General features: G+C 37.6%; 1 protein-coding gene across 4 annotated transcripts; it reads left to right on the top strand.

Moving 5' to 3' along the window:
- The first annotated feature begins 8 nt into the window (after window positions 1-8).
- On the top strand, window positions 9-23278 carry LOC129367026 (testis-expressed protein 2-like). 4 transcript variants are annotated; one of them, XM_055041223.1, is made up of 13 exons: window positions 9-228; window positions 932-1023; window positions 12056-13557; window positions 14103-14303; window positions 14541-14877; window positions 14999-15231; window positions 15408-15572; window positions 15810-15909; window positions 19312-19438; window positions 20212-20319; window positions 20623-20832; window positions 21238-21358; window positions 21602-23278. In XM_055041223.1, the coding sequence occupies exons 3-13, from the start codon at window positions 12079-12081 to the stop codon at window positions 21719-21721; spliced, it is 3201 nt and encodes a 1066-aa protein (XP_054897198.1). In that variant the 5' UTR covers window positions 9-228; window positions 932-1023; window positions 12056-12078; the 3' UTR covers window positions 21722-23278. The 4 variants fall into 4 exon arrangements, with proteins under 4 accessions (XP_054897198.1, XP_054897195.1, XP_054897196.1 ...); XM_055041220.1 differs by having other exon boundaries at window positions 10-228; window positions 20206-20319; XM_055041221.1 differs by having other exon boundaries at window positions 10-228; window positions 935-1023; window positions 20206-20319.
- The last annotated feature ends 156 nt before the right edge of the window (window positions 23279-23434 follow it).

Consider the following 23434-nt stretch of genomic DNA (forward strand, 5'->3'; position numbering starts at 1 on the left):
CGGGTTTGATTGCTCTGGTCTGAGAACGAAAAACTCTCCAGTATTTTTTTTTTTTCTTTAAGGAACTGACAGAGGCTTGTCAATAGGGGGAGAGACGAAACGAGGCGAGAAGCCCTGCTTTGTACGTGGAGCTGGCGGACGTTATTAAACGGTTCGGTGTCCAAATCTTTGCGTCGGTTCGTGGCTCTGCTCGGTGAGTCCAGACCGGGATGGAGAGCCCGCTGCTCGGTGAGTCTCGTCTGGTTTGAAACGGTGAGGCGGTGTCGGAGCACTTTAAACACTGGTGTGAGAGTTTAAGTCGAGACTGGCGCATTTTGATAGACAGCGCATCATTAGGAATTCTTTAAAGGTTTGTTTCGAAGTCGAGTTTTAGTCGGCGACGGTTAAAAGTGGGACTTTGCGTCACTTTCAGACTGGAGCTAGCGGCTTCGAGACCACAAAACTGGTCTGACGAAAAGTTGTACAAATTACGTAAAGGTTAAACAAGGATATTGATGAAAACCCCGCATCATTACCGCGTGTAATTAACTGATTAATTTTGGTCTGAACGCCGCAGAGAGAGAGCTGTTCGGCCTGTCACGCATGGCTGTGGCTAGTTGGTCCACAGCGCTGTGGATGCAGAAGCGAGAATCACTACAATGTCAGATCCAGCTGACATTTAAAGTGCTTCTTCTGGGAAGAAATTGGACCAACTGTTTTCAATGCCGACTTTACAGACTTTATAAAGTTTATAAGTCAGACTGTATTTGCAACGTTGTGCATTTTGGATTCCCTAGAATTGAAATCCTCTTGAAAGAAGCTCCATTTTGAATGGTGGTGAATAAAACCTGGCTAGAATATTTACGAAGTTGTTCGAGAACATCACATTTACAGGAATGCATAACGATTAATATTGTGAATTACTGTTTCTACTTTCAAATGTGTTTCTCAGAAGGCCCCTGAGCTCCACAGACATGAGAAACTTGACTCTACTGCAGGCAGATGCGAGTCCCAGGCTGGATTGAATGGCCCCCAGTATCCAAGGTAAGCACTTAGCCAGTACATTTGAACTGATTATTGATCTGCTTCCTGTGCTGCAAATGACCAGAGGGGCAAAGTCTACGTAGAGAGAGAGAGAGGGTAGATAAGAGATGAAAGGAAGGAGAAGCACAACTCTGAATAATGAAAAGGTAAACTAATGATGTTGAAACTCGGTGCCTGGTATTACTGTCAAGGAGGAAAGAAGTTTTGAGTCATGCAAAAGGTTGGGTAATGTTTGTTTTTCCAAAAAGATTTATTTTTGTATATTGTGTGCTTACATTTTAAGCACAGACCACAGAAGGGTAAAACTATATATCGCTAAATATGCAGTGACGGCATAGTCACTTTGAAAAAGTAATTTTAATCAGATTACTGATCACTCCTTGGAGTAACTTAGTTAGATTACTGACTACTTGATTTGGAAAGTAACTATGTGACAGTAAAAGTAACTTCTTAGTTACTTTCAGCAGCTGCTAACAACAACACTCTGCCACCTGTGAAAATTACATTGATCTTTGCCAATACTTAATTGCAAGTTATTTTATAATGAGTACATCAACATTGTGTCTCCACTTATAAAGTTGAACTGAAGAGGAGATTTTTTTTTTAGTGGTTACAACAGTACACAAAAAAGTTAGTAATTTGTGTGTTTTCGTGTGCTCCACTATTGTCTGGAAAACTCTAAGAAGGATTTTCAAGGCCCCACCTGCAGCCTCCAGGTTCTGCTTTACGGTTGTCAGAGTGCAGTGCACAGCGCTCCTCTTGCGGCTCCACAATTCAGACGGCTGATGCACAGATTTGTGACACTTAAAATTGATAATTATAATGGCGGTAGGTTGTACAACTTTAGGGACTCGTTCATTCGTGGCTATTTTCATGTTTATTGCGCTGTTCATATTAGTCTTGATGTTTGCGGTTTTCTGTAGCGCAACGCGAAGCTCAATTTTATTCAGAGGTAATATATTAACTTGACATTAACAAAGACACATCCGGGAAATTATGGACAGGTAGATTCTAACTAAAACTAACTGGATGACTGACAATTTCTGGGATTTATTATGTGTCTCTGCTTATTTCCAAGCCCAAATGAGCAACTTCATGTTCAAAAACAAGCCCAAAAAAGCACAAACTGAAACTCATTAAATTTGTAAGCAACTTTAGAAAAAAAGAAAAAAAACAACCCGAAAGCTGCTTATAATAATCTGACTTGGCGACAGAAACTCAAAATAGTTTTTGTTTTTCCAGCAACAAAATGCGCATCTCCCTCCATCGTTTACATTTCTGTCGCTGACTTTCTTTTTTATTCTGAAGATTATAGCTATTCTAAAACCACCTGATAAAGATAGTTTGTGACAGATGCTATGTATTGAATCTAACAATAAACTAATAGGTGGAATCTTCACCAAGTATAAAAGTGGAAATTGTTCAATTGGGTGTACAACACAAGAGACTGCATATTTTCCACTTGGTGAAATGTTTTTTCCGTCTCTGGTCTGTTTTTCACCTCTGATCCAGATTTACAAAACAAGGATATTATGCTCTTGTCATATGCTAACTCTGTTTGGCTTCTGGCGCTTAAGCTTTTCATACTGTTCAGACTCCTGACTCTTGCCTCATTTGGACTGAATGAAATAGAAGTGGAGATTTGTTTTTCTAAGAGCATGGGATTTTCTATCCCTTTTTCCTTTTTTAAAGTGGCTCTTGCAATTACATGACAACCTGTAGTTTATAGCTATTCTTGATGCTGGAAAACCTAAATGGTTTATGTTGAAATAGTTGACAGTCTTCTCAAAAGTGTAAAGCCATCAGGCCTAACTCCTTGTCACATGAATGCAGTCAACTTTTTTTTTATCAGAGCAATGTCCAAGGCTTTGTTAGAAATGCAGCCTTTGCTCAAATGCACACAGAGGTGTGTCCATATTTCTATAAAAGTCTGTATAATAAAGAATGGTGACATTTGTCTGCAAAGTAGTGTTATATAGGCCTGTGCAGCTAAAGCTCTTTGCAAAAGTATTGAGAAACCTTTAAGCTCCTTCACAGGAGTTTATGTCCTAAATGCATTAAAATCTTTAGGACTTTATGTTATTGACCAACACAAAGTGGTGCATATTTGTGGTATGAATGAAATTATTAATTGGAAAATATATTTTTTTTAAAAAATGTAATTTTTTTTTTTAATTTTTTTGCCAGATGACATTTGATTCTGTGGTTTGTAGCTACAAGCCTTTTGGGGTATGTCTATCAGCTTCACACATTTGCAGAGTGCTTGCATTCCCTCCACATGTGAATCTTTGCAGCTCCTCTCATGTTAGCATGACTCTTTAGGCAACTTCTCTTAATAGTGTTGACCTTGCTCAGTCTGTTTGTGTGGGTAGACATATTTTGGTAAGTTTGGATATAACCTGCACTGCGTTGTTTTTAATTGATGGATGAAACAACTCTCTGTGAGATGTTGTATTATATTGTTTTACGACATAAAACAATAATTCAACTTTATGCCTCTCCACACTTGTCTGCTGTTTTCCTCGGCCTTCATGGTTAACTTTGTTCTCTGTTTTGTCCTTAATAAGCCTTGGAGGCCTTGAGAGAACACCTGGCTTTACTCCTTATTACCAGGGATTAATCCAATAATATAATCCCGTTATAATATAAGCCAACATAATTAGATTTCTTGGGTCTTTTATTGTACGCATGTCTGTTTTCTGAACAGGTGACTTCTGACGGCAGTTAGATACACAAAATTGTATTTAGGGGATATAAAATCAAAGAAAGCTGAGTGCCAATGCATGCCACACTTTTCAAATGTTCAGTTATGATACATTCTTAAAATAAAGTTCTTGTTTCCTTCCACTTCATGCTTACATGCTTATTTATGTTGAATTATCACCTAAATTGCAATAAGATAGAAGGTGAACTCTTTGGTTTAAAATTGTGACGAAATGTAAGGTTTGTGCCTAGCAGTATCAAACATTAATATAATTTTGTTAACCTGTATAAATGCATATAAATCTTTGTTGACACGACCTTATTTACACCGAAGTATGAGCTGGGATAACATCAGCCTACATATCATTTAGCACAAACGTAAAGGCCCTTGTCCAATCACTGCTATGTGGACTATTCCTTAGGATTTGTGAAATTGTGGCACTGTCAGCTTGCAGCCTGTTTTAGCTGCTGTGTCTGCCAGCAGCGGCCCTTGCACTCCTAATCAGCGTAATGATCACTTGTTACCAACAGAAAGAGACAGACATAAGGTAGGAGGTGAGGACATGTGTAAATATAGTGTTTCTATAAATACACTTTAATGGATTCTGGGACTTAAAGTAGAGTGCACACAGTGATGGCAAGAGAGCACTAATTCTAATAGAGATGAAAAGAAAGATGTCTGACTATCATTATTATTATTTTTTGCACTTTTTGTGTAAGCCCAGAGGAATGCTTTCTGTCTCTTATGAGACTTAAACTTACAATTTTATGCGATCTTTCACAGGTGAGGTGCTTCCACACTTCACAGTTTGTTTTGGATGAAGTGCAAATTTTCTGAATTTTATTTGGGTATCCCATCTTGTTTTTTGCTGCATCATTTGAAAAAGCAGCTATTCAGTCTGTATTTCGTTTAGTCCTTTTTGAAACTGCTTTTATTACTGAATGAAGTCCCTTGGGGCCCTTACATGCTTGCTGTTGTGGAACTGAACTGAGTGGCACCAACTGTAATCACTTGAGACAGTTTATCGCATTGCTTTTGCAGGTGTGATGAATCTAACTAGAAACTGGAAAAATCCACAGCTCAAAACGAGGAAGAGAAACAACCCTGGCTTTATTGTCCCATTGCACGATCTCATAAACATCTGTAATTTTCTTTTAATTGTGTGATTTTAGTGAGTTTGATGAATGTAGCATGTCGACACTAAACAAGGCTTGGGAACTATTTAGAGAAACAAAGGAGTCTTTGTGGAAGGAAAGCAGCATGTTGAATCCGTGCTCTCGAGGTTTTGACCAAATGGGAGTTAATGAGCAGACAAGTTCTTTAAAGAGCACCATTCTCATTTTGCTTTACTGAAAGCTGGGTATTTTGTTGGATTCCTGAAACCGAGAATCAGCCTGAAGTACTTCAGGCTGATTCTTTTTAGTCAGTTCCCCTTGAACACTTGCACTTTTGAAAAGTTGTGATGCATTTTTTGTTGCATCACAACCACAACATTCAGCATATTTGGATTTTTATTTTTGCTATACTGACAAAATGTATTTGTCTGCCAAATAGAATCAGAATTAACTAAGAGTTTCTGTGAACTTAACAAGTCTGAAGTCTTGCCACAGATCCTTCATTGGTTTTAAGAGGGGAGAGTTATTGCAGCATTCTCATACATGAGCATACTTTGATCTAAACCACGCTGCTGTTTGTATGTTTGGGGTTAATGTCTGGAAGATGACGTCCAATGCCATCTCAAGCTTTTTGCATCAGCTAACAGGTTGAACAGCTCTGTGTTTCTCTCTTATCTTCTCATCAACCATGTAACTGTTGAGGGAAAATGTCCCTCCTGTATAATGTTGCCACTACCTTTTTTGAGAGTGGGGATGTCGCGATGATGGTAATGTGCAATGTTAACAGCACCTCTACACACAACTTTTCAATTGTGGATGTAAGTCATGGGGTGTCACATGAGAATCCACATAAACTACATTGAGGTTTGTGGTTGGAAAGTCACAGAATGGGAGAAATATTTCAAGGAATGAGGATATTTTTTGTGAACACTTTATTTGAATATGGAGAAATAAAAATGAAACAAACCTAAAAGTAACAAAGTTAAGAGACTTGTTTTATTGTTTTAAGTTTCATTGGGTTAATTTTAGTTCCTAAAGCTCCTGAAGAGGTTTGTCCGGACGCTGCTATGTTCTTAAGTGACCTACAGGATTATTCAGCTGATAATGGATTAGTTTTGCTTCCTAACAGATCATTTTAGGTGTGGACACTTATCAAAAGTTCCTACTTTCCAGATGACCTACAACTATCAAGCATGTCTGTTTGAGTAGCTTCTGGGAAAGCTGTCTCTGTGGCGGCAGATCTTTGACCGACGTCATTTTGTTTGCTCTGCAGCTAAAGGCATTCATGCAAAAATAATGAGGGCTTGTTGATGTGTCTAAGAAATTCAGCAAAGAGTTCATTATTTGATACCAACAAATCTGTGCTCCTGATTTGACATGGTCAAATGCAACTCAGTAGGCTTGTTGTAGTTTTTGTTTTTATTTGCTTGTTTACAATAGCAGTACTAATATTTAATCAGAATGTAGGGTCTTTGTAAAGGAAAGATTATTTGTTACCTTTTTCATTCTTTCCATCTGTCTGTCATCGGTAGTTTAAATCAGAAGATTTCTACTTCCCACTTGGTCAATACTCTGTCACATGCTCCACACAAACTTGTGTTGTAATCCACAACAGCTGAGGAATTGCAGGCAATAGTTGAGAAATGTGGTTATTTTGCTGGTCATTTGTAGGCAAGTGATGACTGTCCAGATCTGTCACAAGTGGAAAATATCATTCCGTAATCCTGTTTGAAATAATAATGAAAGTGTATCTACCTTTGTTTTTTGTCAAATCTTTCAGTGGAAAAAAATATTTCCTGTAATGATGCAGCCAGCATGCTGCTCTGGGCTAATTTTTGATTTGATTCAGATTTTATTTTGCTTTTTGTTTTTTTGTTTTTGGAGCAAATGACCTATTAAAGAGGAAAACTGGGATATGGATTTTTTGATTGAGGTGGTCATTTTGAATGGAACAAATAACACGAGTTACCAGGTTATTCTCATTTGTGTGTCATGTCCCTGACATTGAGCTCATTTTTAATAAAACACAAAAGAAGTGCATTGCATTTCTTAGTTTTGATTTGTTCAATGAAAAGAAATTACTGCGATTTGCTCCTCACCAATAAAAAAACCCTGCACAGTACAGCAATAATGATTACATTTCATTATATTCTTTTCAAATAGCACCTGTATGCAATTTCTTATACTAGTCCTTATGAGTGTGAATTACATGTACAGTTTATTGATGCTCTATTGAGTCTACAAATTACTGAGTCCCTACCTTTCACAGTGGCAAATGATTTAGGTATATAATACAGTGATAATTATGTGTTTTAAAGATAAAATTAAGTGCACATTTTCAGACGAGTTAAGGCGGATGTTGTAATTAAAAACCATATTTTAAAAAATGCGTCTGTTAGGATGTGAAGCGGTTTGACCTAATTGAAGCTCTTACTTTTTAGTCAGTGCTTGACCTTAGTTTAATAACATTTTTGTGAGATAAGCTTGCTGCTTATCTTATCTGGTGTTAGCTGATTGAATGGTGCTATCATGTTAAAGAAATGTTATCCAATATTGCAGAGTCATTAGTATGCAAGTTCTTGTGCTTCATGGTGATTATTATGAGACATTTATATATCTCACTTTACAAGAGAAAGACAGGTTTTACTTTAGAAAACCTCTGAAAAAGTTGGATTATAAGTATTTTTCAGGTTTGTATACCCACTGTTAAATAACAGCATTGCCAATTCAATTCATTTGTCTGAAACTAATTTTTAAAAATAAAGTGCTGATGATCTGAATTGTTTCCTTAGACGTTGCAGGGTTATACAATTTAATTGAAGCATGTTCTCTGGACACTGCACTGCTGATGTTGCTGGAGATGTTGCTTAAGGTTTTGCAGTCAGCTGATACTTGGGATGATCTCAACACAAAACATTTTAGTTTGTCGTGTCACTAGTTTGTCAGCATTTTTAAGAACAGGTTCGGTACTGTTGGGCTGGCTGCTTTCTGTTTGTCACCACAACATGAAGTCAGGAAGGAATTGGTCAACTTATTTAATTGTTGATTAAAATGCCACATGCACAACGGGGAGTATAGTGGCGGGGAGAAACTGCTGAAATTATGTTATTTGAATCACAATTATCATGTCACAATTATCAATGTAGTAATACCTAGTGACGTTCAAGTACAGCCATTGTTGAACTAGAAAAGACAACAGTTTTGAGAACAGAGATAATTAGTTTTAGGACTCAGCTCTCTGTTTTTAGTTGTGTTGACCCATATTTAAGGTTGGATATCTACCTACAAACTATACTTTAAAATGCCTCTCATAGCACAACAGTGACAGCGGGATCAAGGTTCAGGTTTTTCCAGAGTTACAACCAGTTGGACCTTACCTGTTTAAAAAAATGAGGGAGTGTTCAACTACATTCAGGGAGCATTCTCAAATGTGTGTTGTCATTTTTTACCCTTTAACATTTAATATGGATGGAGTATCTGTAATGCTGGCATAGCACTAAAGGGAACACAGATGTGAGACCATCATTTGTTGCCCTTTCAGCCAACGCTCAGGACAAACCATTACCAGCCTAAGTAAACAGCAGGATTCAAGTAAGGACTTCCTCTAATCTCTCTCTTGGCAACCTCTGAAGTGTTTCCATGCTTTTCTCTGCTTGGTGTTTTTCTCATGCAGTTTACCTTCCGTCTCTCAGAAACCGTCTTCTTGATGTCAGTGATGTCCTCTGAAACAGTAGAGCATGACATTTGAGATTCTCTACAGGAGCTAATATGTTCCATTTGCAGGAAGAAATGAGAAGAGTGACTCCCAGAAATAACCCCACAGAAAGATAATTGAGTTTTGTAAAGTGAAAACTGACCGCCTGTTCTCCGGTTTAAAGCTCAGGTGCATTTACAGAATTGTCAGGATTTGTAGCTGAAATGGTTTAGAGTTGCTTCTTACGTTTATCTTTTTTCTTTTTTGATTAATACTATTTCATCTACTGGTCATTTTCAGATAAATATCTATTGGTATCTACCTCAGATGCCTTTGTTCCACAGATGGCACTTTTTCCTGACGTAGCAGTTTCTTAAAAAGTGAGGTATTGACATAAATTAGTTTCTGCTATAAAGATTACCCTAATTGATCTAATTGCCTAAAGTTGTCAGTAAATGTTGCAGTCATCGTATTAATAACTAATGGTACGTTTTTTTCTGAATGTCTCTGTCTTTTCCAAAATGTATTCCCTCACTTTCCCTGAGCTTGGTCACTGAGATCTGTATTAGATAGGACTTTGAAAGTCCATCCATAAGGCCAGGACCCAGATGTATAATGAATAATGACGCCTAAAGTATAACGGGCTACCAAGCATTGCATTTAAGCAGCTCCTTCCAGTGACAATATTAAACACATTGAAATTGTGATAATTGCTATTTCATAAGGATGCACTGATAAATCAGTCCTGATTTCCCTAATTTTGGGAGATACTTACATGTGGAGTCAATCTTATCCACTGATCTGATCAGCCTCTGCAAGGGTCTAAAGACTAACTACTTCCCTATTTTGCTCTATGAGAGAAGTTTGACTGATGAACCCACCCACCAGATCATGTCTGCACGTGTGTATAAAAGCAAAATATAGCCAATTGCCTGAATTCTTGTAGTAACAATGTATTAAATAGACCAACAGCAACTCTGTTGGTATATTTAGAAACATTTTAGACAAAATAAATATCTGAAGATCAGACGTTTTAAAGACTGGTAATTGGCGAAGGGCCAGAAAACTGCAATCGGTGCATTGCTACTATTTGACATATTGTACTTCTGCAGTCTAAAATGTTTTTGGCAGATTTAATTCTCTTATGGTAGGTTGGCTGTCAACTATTAATATTACCTTATGCTCTTAGGGAGGTTTACTTCTTCCCCTTTGCCTATTCAGAAGCTGTATAGTTCTTTTCTTATTGCTCTTTAATAGCAGAGTGTGGGTTACCTGGCACAACTGGTTTTTTCTGTTTGTCTCATTGGCAGAATTTCTTGGAAAAATTAGTTTTCCTTGTAAGCAAAGGTTTCCAAAACTTGTCTCCCGTTGTTTTTGCTATGTTAAATGTGGTTTAAACTTCTACCAGCACTTAACCCCAAAAAAAAGAACATTTACACAGACGCTCATCCATGCAAAGGCTTACCTAAACAATCATGGCTGAGAAACAAAATGGTGATTTATTAAGGAGTTAATATTACCTTTTAAAAAGTGTGTGTATAAAAGCAAAATACAGCCAATTGCCTGAATTCTTGTACTAACTATGTGTTAAGACTACTGTAATTACTTCTATTTTGCAAGAGAGTAATGCGGGTGGAGCAGAAGTACATGGCATGTCATGATGGCCCATTTCCTCTACTTCCCTTTTGTCCCAGATTCATAAAGTCTGAAAAAATGTGACTTTTAAAATGATCTCACACTGACACAAGTCATGTTATGGTCAGAAACCTCCTCTGTAGTAAGTCAGCTGTTTCCGAACGTCGCATCATAAGGAAAACTGTATGATGTTGGGTCAGAAAGGGGGTTGTTTGTTTTTGATACACATGTTGACTTCCTAGATTTCAGTTGACAGCAATGTCAACTAATGAGTGGCTTAAGTTGTACTATGAGAAGAGATGAGGCACAACAACCCATCAAGAATCTCCCCACATAAGTAGGCTATGTGTTTCATTATGGCAGGCATTGGACTATATGGCTGTTTGGAAGAGATTTATTATTATTATTTCTATAAAAACCCAAGATGTTTCATATTACTCTTATTTATATTTGAAGAATTTCCTTCATTTTTGCTAACCACCGTTGAAACTTTAGGTGAGTATTTTGATACTTCCCAGGTCCAGTAATTTGTTCTGTCTCCATGTACTTGTACACATTGTTGAAAACAATTGTAGAAACACAAAGTGGGTTTTCCTCTATGTTGTGCTTGTTTGTAAATTGTCCCAGTTAACACTAAAATCAAATGTTATGATTATCAGAATGAACAGTGTAACCGTTTATAAGTATGCAGAAGCGACATCCATTCATTCAGTGTGTTCAGTTCCCAAAAAAGCCGAAAGCAGGAAGTGGTAACCCACATCCAAAAGCCAACTTTTAGGTCATATTTATTGAAACTGTGAATGTGTTTTTAAGGTAAAGAAAGGGACAATGTCACAGTTTGGCCAACTCGCTTCTAATGTGGTTTCTGATGAGCTACAATTAAAAGTTTTAAGTTTTGATTTACTTGCTATTCAGCTGTTCCTATTCAGTGTTGTCAGGTTGTGGTTTTATCAAAAGATAAAAATCAAGTCCTACTTTATCCTGCTTTTTTTTTTTTAAGACGCTATTGGAGGATTTTCAGAATTGTGTTGCCATGCTATTCAATTCCAAATGCCTGCTACAATGACTCATTGTGTTGCAATGAACCAAAAGCTGGATAACCGGGGATAGAGGTGGCTGGCAAATGGCTCGAGTGGGTAACGAGCTCACTCATGACTCATGTGACAATGAGTGGGTGAGTGGAGTCTGTAAATGAGTGAGCCAGTGTGACCCGCCACCTCCACAGCCTAGACAAAACACAAGGACATGAATACCAGATGTCACCATGCAATTAGCAGAACTCTATTTTCTCCAGAGGACGTCACAAAGATACAAATAGAGCTAAACATTTGAATATGAATTATTATTAATTTGTTTCAGAGTTTTGGCCGTTTTTCTCAGCCTCATTAAATGTAGATGGGAAGCTATTAAAACCTTATAGCAAATACCAATCTCAATGATATGGCTTTGCAATACTCTTTTGATAGCTTAGTGATTTTATTACAGATTTAATCTAATTTTTGCCTTGTCAGATGGTTGAAAACTTGTTAAGAATTTGGCTGTTATTTTTGGCTTAGTTATTAAATATTTTAGAAGTGGCATTTTATTACAGCATTTTTTTTACTTGGGTTCAGATAGTAGATACCATTGGTCATATTTTGTCTATTTCTGCTTGACTATTAGGTTTCTTTATTTGGCCTTACTTAGAGTTTTTTCAGCCTATATGTCCTCTACAATTTCAAACGAAACAAAAACAAGCAATTCTATAATTTCTTTGTCTTTCAATTAAAGTTTTCTGTGATGTTGGTACAACTGTAGAGATAAGTCACATTCTTCTGGCATTACTGCATTTCAATGGATCCAAATATTTGAATATTCACTTTAAACTTTGTTTATTTTTTCCAGACTGACTCAGTGGCTGTACTGAAATGACCAGCCAGTATCCAAGCCATGGAGCAAAATCCACAGATAAAAAGCCATCTGTCGTGGCCCCTAAACTCCATGTCCAGCGATCACCATCAAAGGAGGCCATTACCATCCACTTCTCAGCTCTTGGAAAGGAGGAAGAGGAGGAAGAAGAGCTGTTTGTCACAGCCGGTCCTACAGCTTCAGCTCCTCTGGATGACTCTAATATCGTGACGGCCCTGGAAGCAAGTGAGGAAATGTTTGATGGGATGTCTCTGGATTCTGCAGCTGGTGTTGCCGTCATCCCTGAATCCTCTAGGTTTTCTCCAAGTAATCACGCTAACCGTTCTCCTACACAAACTCTATCTTCACATATCCCTGAGCAAAAGGCCTCATCTGCCAATTCTTCTCCCATAAAATCTCTGAGCTTTCCCTCCACCTTGGGCTGGGCAAAGGCACCTTCCTCAGACATTGAGTCCCGTGAAGGGTCCTCCTCTGCTAAGACCTCCTCAGTTAGACACAGCCAACTCATGAAAAATCTTGTCAAATCTTTATCATCAGATACATCCCAAGACTCGTCCTCTTCTTCCACATCGTACCGTCTTCCAGATTCTCGTCTTAACCTGAATCTCTTAAAGCAATTTGCACAGTCAAGGATGCCGTCTGCTACCGCAGCATCAGTTAACGACTCTAAAACTGCCCCGTCCTCGCCATTGGCATCGCCGGACAACCGAAGCTTCTTTAAAGTCTCGGAAGTCGAAGCACGATTTGAAGACACCAAGCGGCGTCTCACGGTAGCCATTTCCGAACCACTCCAGCTACTCAGCAAGATCATGGATGAAAAGAGTGGTGGTGGCATTTACCGGCCTAAGGGGCTCTCTGCCAGTGCCACTGAACTCTCCACCATCAGTTCTGTCTGTAGGAACCCGGAGAGCAACAACAACAACTACTGCATCAAAGAGGAAGATGGAGTTGACGTTCAGGCAGAAAGCCCCAACAGCTGGACCTCTGTTGGAGCCGAATCACCTGGTGAGCCCTCTGCTGACACTAAAAGCCCCAACAAACTATCTTTACTTTCCTTGTCTGCGCTGGCAAAACAGGAGGAGGAGGACTTTTGCATTTTGAACAATGAAGACTTTGAGACTTGTACTGACACAGAGGTTGAGGGTAATGAAGGAACTACTACAACTCAAGCTGACAGTCAATTCCCACAAAGAGGTAGTTTGAATCCAAGCAATGACGATGAATGTGAAGAGTGTGAGCAAGCACCTAATGTGCCATACTATACTCTCACTCTCCTTACTCTTCTGGTGTATGGATGCTTTGTATTGCCAATTCCAGGTTATATTAGAGGAGTGCTATTTGGGGTTGGGATGGGATTCTTTTTGGCCATCGGTGTTGTTTGGCTCACAGGGCCAAAATCACATGGACTTGAAAAGAGACATTCAAGAAAGCTATCGAAAATCATCAGGTTGGATGTTAAAGAGCCAGAAACATACAAGGTTGGTTATTTCCACTTTTTTTATTATTTCATTCTTCTATGCTGTTGCTCCTCATTCATTCTCACTATTTTTTTTGAATTAAATAAAATAGTGATGTCATTCTCCAACTGGAATTGGAGCTGATAAGGCGAACATGAATATGAGTTGGAAGTTCGGTCTCCAAGCCACTGCCTGCCTCTTGCAGCATTTGTTCTAACGGACCAGCACAAATTAAAAAAACAACTGTTTTTTAATTCCTCATTTCTGCTGCAATCTACAGTGTTGTGATCTGTATTAGTAAAATAGCTGCAATGGTAAATGGCCTGTACTTGTATGTGTGCAGGGAAAACAAAGACTCTTTACGATCCTCTATGTAAGAGTCCTCAGCACCAGTCCTTAAGGTTGATGTCCTGCAACATTTAGATGTGGTCTTTGTCCCTGGGCAAAGACTGTGTTGATATTTAACAGGGTCTTTGGAATTTTTGAATTTTCTGATTTCAGTGCAATAAAGTATATTGCACTGATAAAGTATCAGTTTATATTAAACTGATATGTTATTCTTTCAGGGCTGGATGAATGAGATATCGAACTACGACCCAGAGACATACCATGCCACACTTACTCAGTCTGTGTTTGTTCGCCTTGAGGGCTCTATCATTCGTCTTTCCAAACCCAACCACAACATTTCCCGCCGTGCTGGACACAGCGAATCAAAGCCTGATGTGAGCTTTGTCAGTCAGAAGATATATGACCTCCGCAACAGCAAGGTATGCTTTCGCACTACTACCATATTTTCAAAATATAATTTTAGACATCCTACACCTTTGAAGATTAACTTTAAATTTCTTCATAAACTCCATAAAAAGCAAATCTGCAAATAATAGCTCACTATGTGATAACTTCCATTGAAATTATAGCAATGATACTAGCTTTTTGGAAAAATAATAAATGTATGATGACCTGAGACGTCTGTTTCCACCCAACCTCTATAATTCTTTCCTCAGGTCTATTTACTGCCTTTAAATCTAGCCAAAAAGAGAGTATGGAACAAAAAATATCCCATCTGCATTGAACTTGGGAGACAAGATGACTTCATGTCAAAGATAGATGAGGCAGATGAGGGCAAGTTGGAGGATGGCGAGACTTTGAGTGCTGGGATTAATCAAGAGGGAACCAGTGAAGCACAGGACCGGCGGTTCTCCCTGTCCAAAAGAGACCTGACTATCTTCCTGTTTGGGCGGACGGGGAGGGAGAAAGAGGATTGGTTTCAGCGCTTCCTCTCAGCCTCTAACGTCAGAGTGAATATGAAGAAAGTACCTTCTGTTGGGATCAGTACTAAAGGTCAGAGACTTGATTATTTTTTTTAATTTTTTTTATGACTTGTCTGTTGATAATTTTCTTAATCCGTAAGTCAAAATCCCTGTTAGGATAGCATAAGATGATAATCTGTGATTGGTTGCAGCCACAATCTCGGCCTGTCACAGCCCCAGAAGTAGCCGCATCTCTAGTGACGAAGCCATGGCACCACTGGTCAAGTCAAGAGACTCCACAAGCTTGCCAGGGAGTTCCAGGAGCAAGGTGTTTTTAGAATACAGTGTGTACATGGCCTCCTTGCTGCAAACCCACCAGGCAGACAATCTCACATCTGCCAGCTTTGCTCAGAGCCCGCAGAGCAGCCCTGGAGCTGATAAAAAGGTATGGCGAGTTTATTATCTTTTTATAAGCTTCAAATATTTAGTTCTCTTTTTAAGGTGATAAACTTGTCACCTCATTTGCAGTTTGTGTGTTCGTAACATGAATGGTGGAGGAGAATAATAAAATGCAGCAAGTTGAATGTTTCGTACTCTTGTTAATGGGAACTTTGTGTTTAGGTTCAGAGCAGTACATCAGCTCAGGAGCAGCCCAAGGGACAGGAAGAGGACTCTGTTGCCTGGGTGAACGCAGCCCTTGGAAGACTCTTCTGGGACTTCCTAACAGAGCCCTACTGGTGTGAACAAGTCTCCAAGAAGATTCAGATGAAGCTCAGCAAGATACGAGTGAGTGCAACAAGTGCAGGGAAAGCTTTTGTTCTTAGAGTGCAAAAAATTCCTTTTCTTTCCCATTTTAATGTCCTGGTTGAACTTTCAGTAAGTCATCTTTGTGCATACAGATGGCTAAATGCATTTAGCAGCTCTCATGTGAATGGCTGATTCACATGGCTTTGTGTTTACGAACATTTGCCTAATGAAGTGTCGTTGATGGAGTTTCAGACTTTATGCTTGGGTCTCTTTCAGCTGCCTTACTTCATGAATGAGCTGACCCTGACAGAACTGGACATGGGGACAAGCACTCCCAGAATTCTTGGAGCATCTGCACCTTCTGTTGACTGCCGAGGCAAGAGATGGACCGCACTACACACACAGACATACACTCGTCGGGGTTAATCACACATTTCCACAAACATTTCAACCTATATCTGCTCTGTGATAAGGAAAGATAACTTTATTTCTTTTTGGTTTGTAACCAAGTTGCAGATTTTGAATTTAATGTGTTACATGATTATCAGGTTTTGAGTGTTCCACAGTGTTCCTCATGCAACATTGTCACAAGCTTATCTTTCCATATGCAAATATTGTTGAACAGTCGCTTTGACAAAACTACCCCAGTGTGTGCAACACGCTAAAAGGCTCCCACTGAAAATTTGTTTGAAATGCCCATCATTCGTAATCTGTATTAATTCAAAGTACGAAGATATAAAACTGTATTTTACTGGTTACTGGTGAAATAGTTATTCTTTCTTAGAACAGAAAGTGGATAAATATACTGATTAAAAACATGTTGTGACTTCTGAATTCACCTGACATTCATAACGGTTTCACCCATTAAAACCAGACAAGATTTGTTTTTTTATGTACAAGTTTAGTAATGTATGTTTTGGAGCTCCTCCCTGAGCTTATCAGGCAGTCGGGTCAGAGAAACATTGCTCTTGTGTGTGTTTAAAGTACAACCGTTTCTTATCTAAGTTTGCTGTGACATTGTCACTGCCTGACCAAGAGTATCTCAGGGCTTTGTTTTACGTTATCCTTTGCTATCACTTTAGAAGCTTTGCATGGCAGGATGTGTTGCAGAATGTAAATGATTTCACAATGCAGTGTAAATGATTTCATATAGATTCTCAAATTACCGTACAATTGACAGAAATATGCTGCAGTGTGAGCAGGTCAGAGTTTTTTGGGTGCAGTACAGACAGGTCATAAACGCATAACCAGGATGTGTGCCTGTGTAATTAATATATGAAGCTTAAGCCTGTGCTGAGAATATGAGACTTGAAATATGACTAAACACAAAAAAAGTGTTGATGATTTGGAGTAACATGAAGAATTACTAATAATATTGAAAACAAATTAAACAATTGAAAAACTATTTAAAGCTGATGAAGTTGGATCAGCAGCAGATAAGAATGGACTTTGTTTTCATACAGAGTCATGAAGCAAGGGGAGCCAGATAAAAGAAATCAGAAAGGAGGAATGGAAAAACAACTTGGTGAATCTTTTTCTTAAAAACAAAACAAACAAAAAAAAAAAGTGCAACACATTCAATAGAAACAGCCTTTATTGTCCTGCAGAGGGAAAATTCAGGTGCAACAGCAGCTTCAGGTGTAAGGGTTCACACAAAAAAGATATAAAGCTTTAAATAATATATGTAAAAAAGATGAACAAAAACAACAGTAGTAGTATTACATTAAACATACTATTATTGTAGTATATTATAATTTTAGAAATGGTTTGTTTATATTTTTAAACATTTTTTTCCAAACATTCAGACTTAGGATTGAACTTTGCTTCTGTTTTGTCATTATTCCATACAGTCTGTCTTTTCATCACATGTATATTTGCTGCTCTGTTATTTTTTTCTGTATTCCCTTTTCTTTTCATCTTCCTCTTTGTGGGGATACTCTATTTACGTCTCAGTTTTCACTGTTCTTCTCTACACCATGAGTCACTGCCTCATTTTTATCGCCACAGCTCTCGTATAACCCTTTAATGAGAGTAAGACTTGATTACATCACTAACCAAAATGGCAACTGCTTTTGTTTATGGTTTCAAACGGCGTGACCTGAAATGCATATAAAAATTCATTAATGAAACATAGACCATTGTTCTCCTCTTAGACAGAACATAGATATAGACACACTCAAGAGATGTTATTCTAACAAAAACCTCTATACTTGTGGATAAAATTTACTTGAGATGTTTGGGTTTTTTTTTTTTTTTTGTTTTTTTTTTTGCTAATCAGATTGCACCTTTAAAGAGAAAGCTTATTTTTAAAATCCTCCAACTCCAGTAATTCAAACCATATATATTTATTTATTTACTTTTATTTCAAGCTATTCTGTTTTCCTGGGATCTTCAGTTTTCCCTTTGCTGATTCCTGGAACAAGCTGGCTGATTGCATCGGCCTAATAAACCTTTACTGTTTTATGTGCAAGCATCTTGAGCAGTTGTACTTTTTCTCTCATTTTATTATTCTTTTACACCATATGTGACCTCCACTAAACATCTCTTTAGCCATTGTTCCATATACTCTGTCCTTTTGTGACGTGTATATTTGTTGCTTTTTGCCTGTATTGTTTATTCTTTAGACCATCTTCGTATCTGAAAACATAAGTTCTCGTTAATTTTCGATCCAAGCCAGGTAGAATTCTCCAAACTCAGCGAGTTGAACTATGTGCCATGCAACCCTCCTCCACCAGTTTCACAGTCAGTCAAAACCCACCACTCTGAGCAGAGCAAACTTGTTCATCCTGCCTGACTGCTTTAATGAGTTGCTTCATCTATTTTTACATACTGCTTTGCCAAACCTTCAGTTCTGTCTTTTGTTTTCTTCAGGCTTTTTTTTTCTCTGTACTTTCTGTTTTTCTTTGTTTTTCCATTCCTCCTTTCTGATTTCTTTTATCTGGCTCCCCTTGCTTCATGACTCTGTATGAAAACAAGGTCCATTCTTATCTGCTGCTGATCCAGCCTCATCAGCTTTAAATAGTTTTTAAATTGTTTAATTTGTTTTCAATATTATTAGTAATTCTTCATGTTGTTTATTTGGATTTTGTCAAACCTGTAGAGTGCAAGAGGTGGAAATGCTAATTATGTACTGGCTTACCCAGTTGAATAGCAATGTCTTTAAGCTGCTGCTAGCAGTGAAATTATGTTTTCTTAATGGCATAGAAAGTGACAAGACAAATATGTAGGGCTAAATGCCTGTTTTAATATTAGGTTATCTAAATGGCTGAACTTACAAGTTTACACTGTCAAGTCTTTATTGATTTATTATTTGTCAACATTTGCTGCCATCAAGTGGTTGAAACATAAACTACAACTTTGCACAGTCCACCTCAGACATGCATTTTTTATTTTATTTTATTTTTTACAAAAGATTAGGACATTATAATAAAAAAATACAACAGAAATATATCTTAGCGCTATTAAATCAATCATTGTGACTGGATGTTCTGTAAAATTGAGTTATTTATCTCCCAATGGGACATTTAACAGCATTAACATGCTGCAAAATGTCATAAACAGTATTGCACAATTGCCATATGAAAAGCCAGGCAAATACGTTCACAAATTTTTGGCAGGTCCATTGTCCTCATTTTTTTTTTTTTTTAACTTGGCAAAAAGAGGATCCTTGCTGTATTTATCCAGGTTTAATCAATGGAAACTTAAGTGTTGCTTTATATTTATTTCATGTCTTCTGGACCAGCATACACATTTCTAATGATTTATCTATATTTATTAGGTCTCTGGTTTGATTTGGAGATCTCCTACAATGGCTCCTTCCTGATGACTCTGGAAACCAAGATGATTCTTAATCGACTGGGAAAGGAGGAAGAGAGTCTCCGCTTGGGGGAATTTGGCAAAGATGGGTAAAATGGAGAACAACTGTTTTACTTAAACATTTCAGAACAGTTTTGGCTGTATTTTGCCTCAATCTAGGAAATTGTTGCTTCTCTAATTTTTTTACTAATTTTTTCCTGCCCTCTTTTAAAACTTACTGCTTCTACTTCTTTTCGACTCCTACTTTTCTACGGCTGTTAATTGGATGTTTCTTCCCTTGGTGAGTTCTGCTTAATATTCAACCTAAATGTACAATTAACCAATGCCTTCATGTGTTCAATTATTTATTTCTTTGTTCCTCATATTGTCAAAATGTATCTGATGAATTACTTCTAAGTAATTAAAACCTTGCACAACATTTAAATATTAGAGAACAGATTGTTTCAAACTGTATTCATATTTTAGAGCCAGAAAAGCTAAAAAAAAAAAAAAAACTTAGTATGATGAACTAAATTAATAAAAATCAGCCTTTGCATTGGATTTTGAACCATTTAGATCATTAAAGATGCACGTTTCTGACATGAAAAGAGCTCTTAAAGTCCCCGGCACTAAAGCTGGAAAATTGGAGATTGACGTTGCCTCTGTAATGGTGAAGGCTTGAAGCATGTCTTTCTGTATGGCTAGAGAATGATACCTAATCACATTTTTAACTGTAATTAAACCATAAAAATTCTTCACAATCACTTCATGGCTCTTTTATATAAGGTTTTGTGGTGACAAGATTGGTTTGAAAACCGAGTGGGTCAGTAATTATCTAAAATCCCTCCATTCAGTGCTAATTTTTGGTTGCTCCCAGGCACAGGCCCCGGACCTACTGCCTATCTGCTAGTGATGAAGAGTCATCAAGTGCAGGTTCATCAGATGAAGAAGACAACACAGACATCTCAAATGATTCAGCTGGATCAGAAAGGTACCCCTAAGTTTGTGTAATACTTTCTGTTTACGCATTTAGTTTCTCTAATTACAGTTTTGTTATGTAATGTAAGGCCTTGTGCGACGTCTTTGTAAAAATATGTACATGACATAACATAATAATCCACACAAACTTGACCAGGCAGTAACCACAACTAGCATAACAATGTCCAAAGCCTTCACAATAAAAAAATGAATAACAGACCAGAGAGTTAATTTGTAATTGTGGAATGAAAAATCAATTCATTAACGAGAAAACACAAGTGAATAATTGTTCTTTCCTTCTTTTTGTTGAATGCAGTCTCGTGGGTGGACGTAGATCGAGCAAGATTATGCGCTTTGTGGACAAGATTGCCAAATCCAAATACTTTCAGAAAGCCACGGAGACAGAGTTCATCAAAAAAAAGATGGATGAAGTGTCCAACACACCCCTCCTCCTCACTGTGGAGGTTCAGCAACTCAGAGGGACTCTAGCTGTCAACATTCCTCCTCCTCCCACTGACAGAATTTGGTATGTTAAGTCAGAATCGTCTTACTGTTAAAATATTCTCCAAAGCAAACATCAATATTTTGTTCAAAGGGGTAAATTGTTACATCATCATCAGTTTGTTTCCTACAGATCAAAGAAATGAAGTGAAGAAATTGATTTAAGATGACTCCTAATGGTGTTATCATAACTCCATTTCTGCAAGGAGCTGCTAAAATGACAAATCTTTGTTTATAAATGAAGAGAAATTAACAAGATGTGTTTGTTGTCAGAACAATTACTTGCATTCTACTATACAAACACCTGTTTATAGCTTAAGGATTGTATGTCTGCCCCCTGGTGGTAAAGGCTTTTCTTGTTTAAATGGTATTGTACAGAAGAAATAAAACATTTTTTAAAGTGAATGATTTTGAATGTTTTCTTCTGAAGGTATGGCTTTAGGATACCACCTCACTTGGAACTGAAGGCTCGACCAAAACTTGGGGAAAGAGAAGTGACTCTGTTTCATGTTACGGACTGGATTGAGAAAAAACTGTACCAGGAATTTCAGGTAGGATTGTATGAAGTGACTCACAAAAGTACACATTGGCCCTCTCGAATTGTAAAAAAAAAAAATACATAAATTTTTCACATTACAGCTGTTGATGTACCGCAAATTCATTCCTGAGAAAATCCATAAAGTATTGTGTGGATTTTTAAAACCTTTAGGTCTCAAATTATAACCGATTCAATTATAGGCCTGACAAGACGCATAAGATGTTGGCAAAAACTGTTATTCTCTGTCCTTTTTCAGAAAATCCTTGTAATGCCAAACATGGATGATGTGTGGCTGACTGTCATGCACTCTGCCATGGACCATCGAACAGCTGGCGGACCCTTAGTCAGCTTCCCAGGAATCGAGGAGCTGTCCTGACAGCAGCTATCAGCCTTGGAGATTGTTTACAGTATTGCCTGAAGCTTCTGGAGTTTCATAATGAAAGTTCAAGCCAAAGTCTTCAGGCACTGTTGTGATAGACAGACATTCCCACACAATCGGTCACCGTCTGGCCTACCAGAAAAGAAATGCTACAGTTTTCTAGGAACCAGGTTAAGTTGACCAAGTAGAAACTAATGGCAACATGTTGCTTGCTGCTATGTTAACTAGTACTCCCTAATGTAAGGAACTCATTGATAAGTAACAGTTATTTGAAAGTGAATCATGGGTTGACTCTCAGCTGATTCCAGTGCTCAAGGTAATAAGTAGGAAAATACTCTGATTATTGTAAATATGTCCTATAATCAGAAAGATGGAGATGCATTCACCTGACACCTTAGTTAGTTAGCTGACCGAACATGACCGAACATGTTCTGTTTATTTTTCAAGAGACCTGGAACCTTTTTTTTATTTTTCATGATCAGTTATTAATATACAGTATTTCTACTTTTATTTGTGACCAGACCTGAGCACCCCGTACAACTGCCAAAACTTTGTTTTTTAATTTTATTTTAATACCACTGATGCTCTTATCAAACTGTATGTTAATACTGCACAACTGAAGTAGTAGGATATGATCTGCCTTGGGAATTCTATATATGTTTGTTGCACAAGCACAATAAAGCCAACAAGTGCTTCATAGACTAAGAGACTATATAAAAAGTATACCTGAAGAGTACAATGCCTCTAGAATTTGGTTGAATGTATATCTGTAAGTTTTTGGGTAAAACAGTTTTTACCCAGATCAAGTTAGGCTGGGTTATGCAAACAGTTGCACAAACTTGTTTCCCTGCCCTCATGACAAACACTATCTTACTTTGCACATTTTTTCCAAATGGTCAGCAAAGCTAATGAAGTACCACCTGATGCATTTTTGTCATACAGCACGTGTTAATATCGGGAGAGAATGCTGTTGATCAACTTGGAATGTGCTTTTTAAAACTACCTGCCATACTGTATGTAAACAGACGGTACACTCAACACAGAAAGCATATTTCTTGCCAAGAATGTAGCCACAGGTTCCATTTTCTGGAGAAATGTTTCTAAGCCAAAGTCCTTTAGGGTCAGATTATTTTGTGTGCTTACATCAATAAAGCTTTGTAGGTTCATAGTGAAGAGTGCGCTATGAACTTGCATCAACTTTGTTTACATGAGTTCTTACGGTTAGGTTTTATTATGAATCACTGTGACAATAGTTATCTTGGTAATTTTATTTTACTCTGTCTGGTTTCCAGTTTACATTGAAGATGCTTAAAGTGGGTTCTGGCTTCAGTTTTTTGACTTTTTGGTATTATGAGAATAAAACAAGATTTTTGAGGAAATATTAATAAAGATGTGTAATTTGTATCTGTGAATTATTAATTACGTCTGACAATTTAATTTAAGGCCAATATTCAAATATTATGAAGGCCGAAAATGATTCCACGTGTATCTGCCTTATTTATATAGCAAAAATAAATCTGTTAATGTTAGCCTTGTTGTTTGGCTTAAAATGTATTCTTCTGAATTTGTTCTCGTCTTTTTTTTTTTTTTTTACATATGTTTACTCAATTGTTGTGTAAACATGAGGGTCCTCAGTAAGAGGCTTCTTCAAAATTGCTGTACTATGGAGACACAGACAAGCAACTCCAACTATGAAGAAAATTATATGAT

This window comes from Poeciliopsis prolifica, unplaced genomic scaffold, assembly GCF_027474105.1.
Source record: "Poeciliopsis prolifica strain line A6 unplaced genomic scaffold, Auburn_PproV2 SCAFFOLD016, whole genome shotgun sequence".
Taxonomy (NCBI): Eukaryota; Metazoa; Chordata; class Actinopteri; order Cyprinodontiformes; family Poeciliidae; genus Poeciliopsis; species Poeciliopsis prolifica.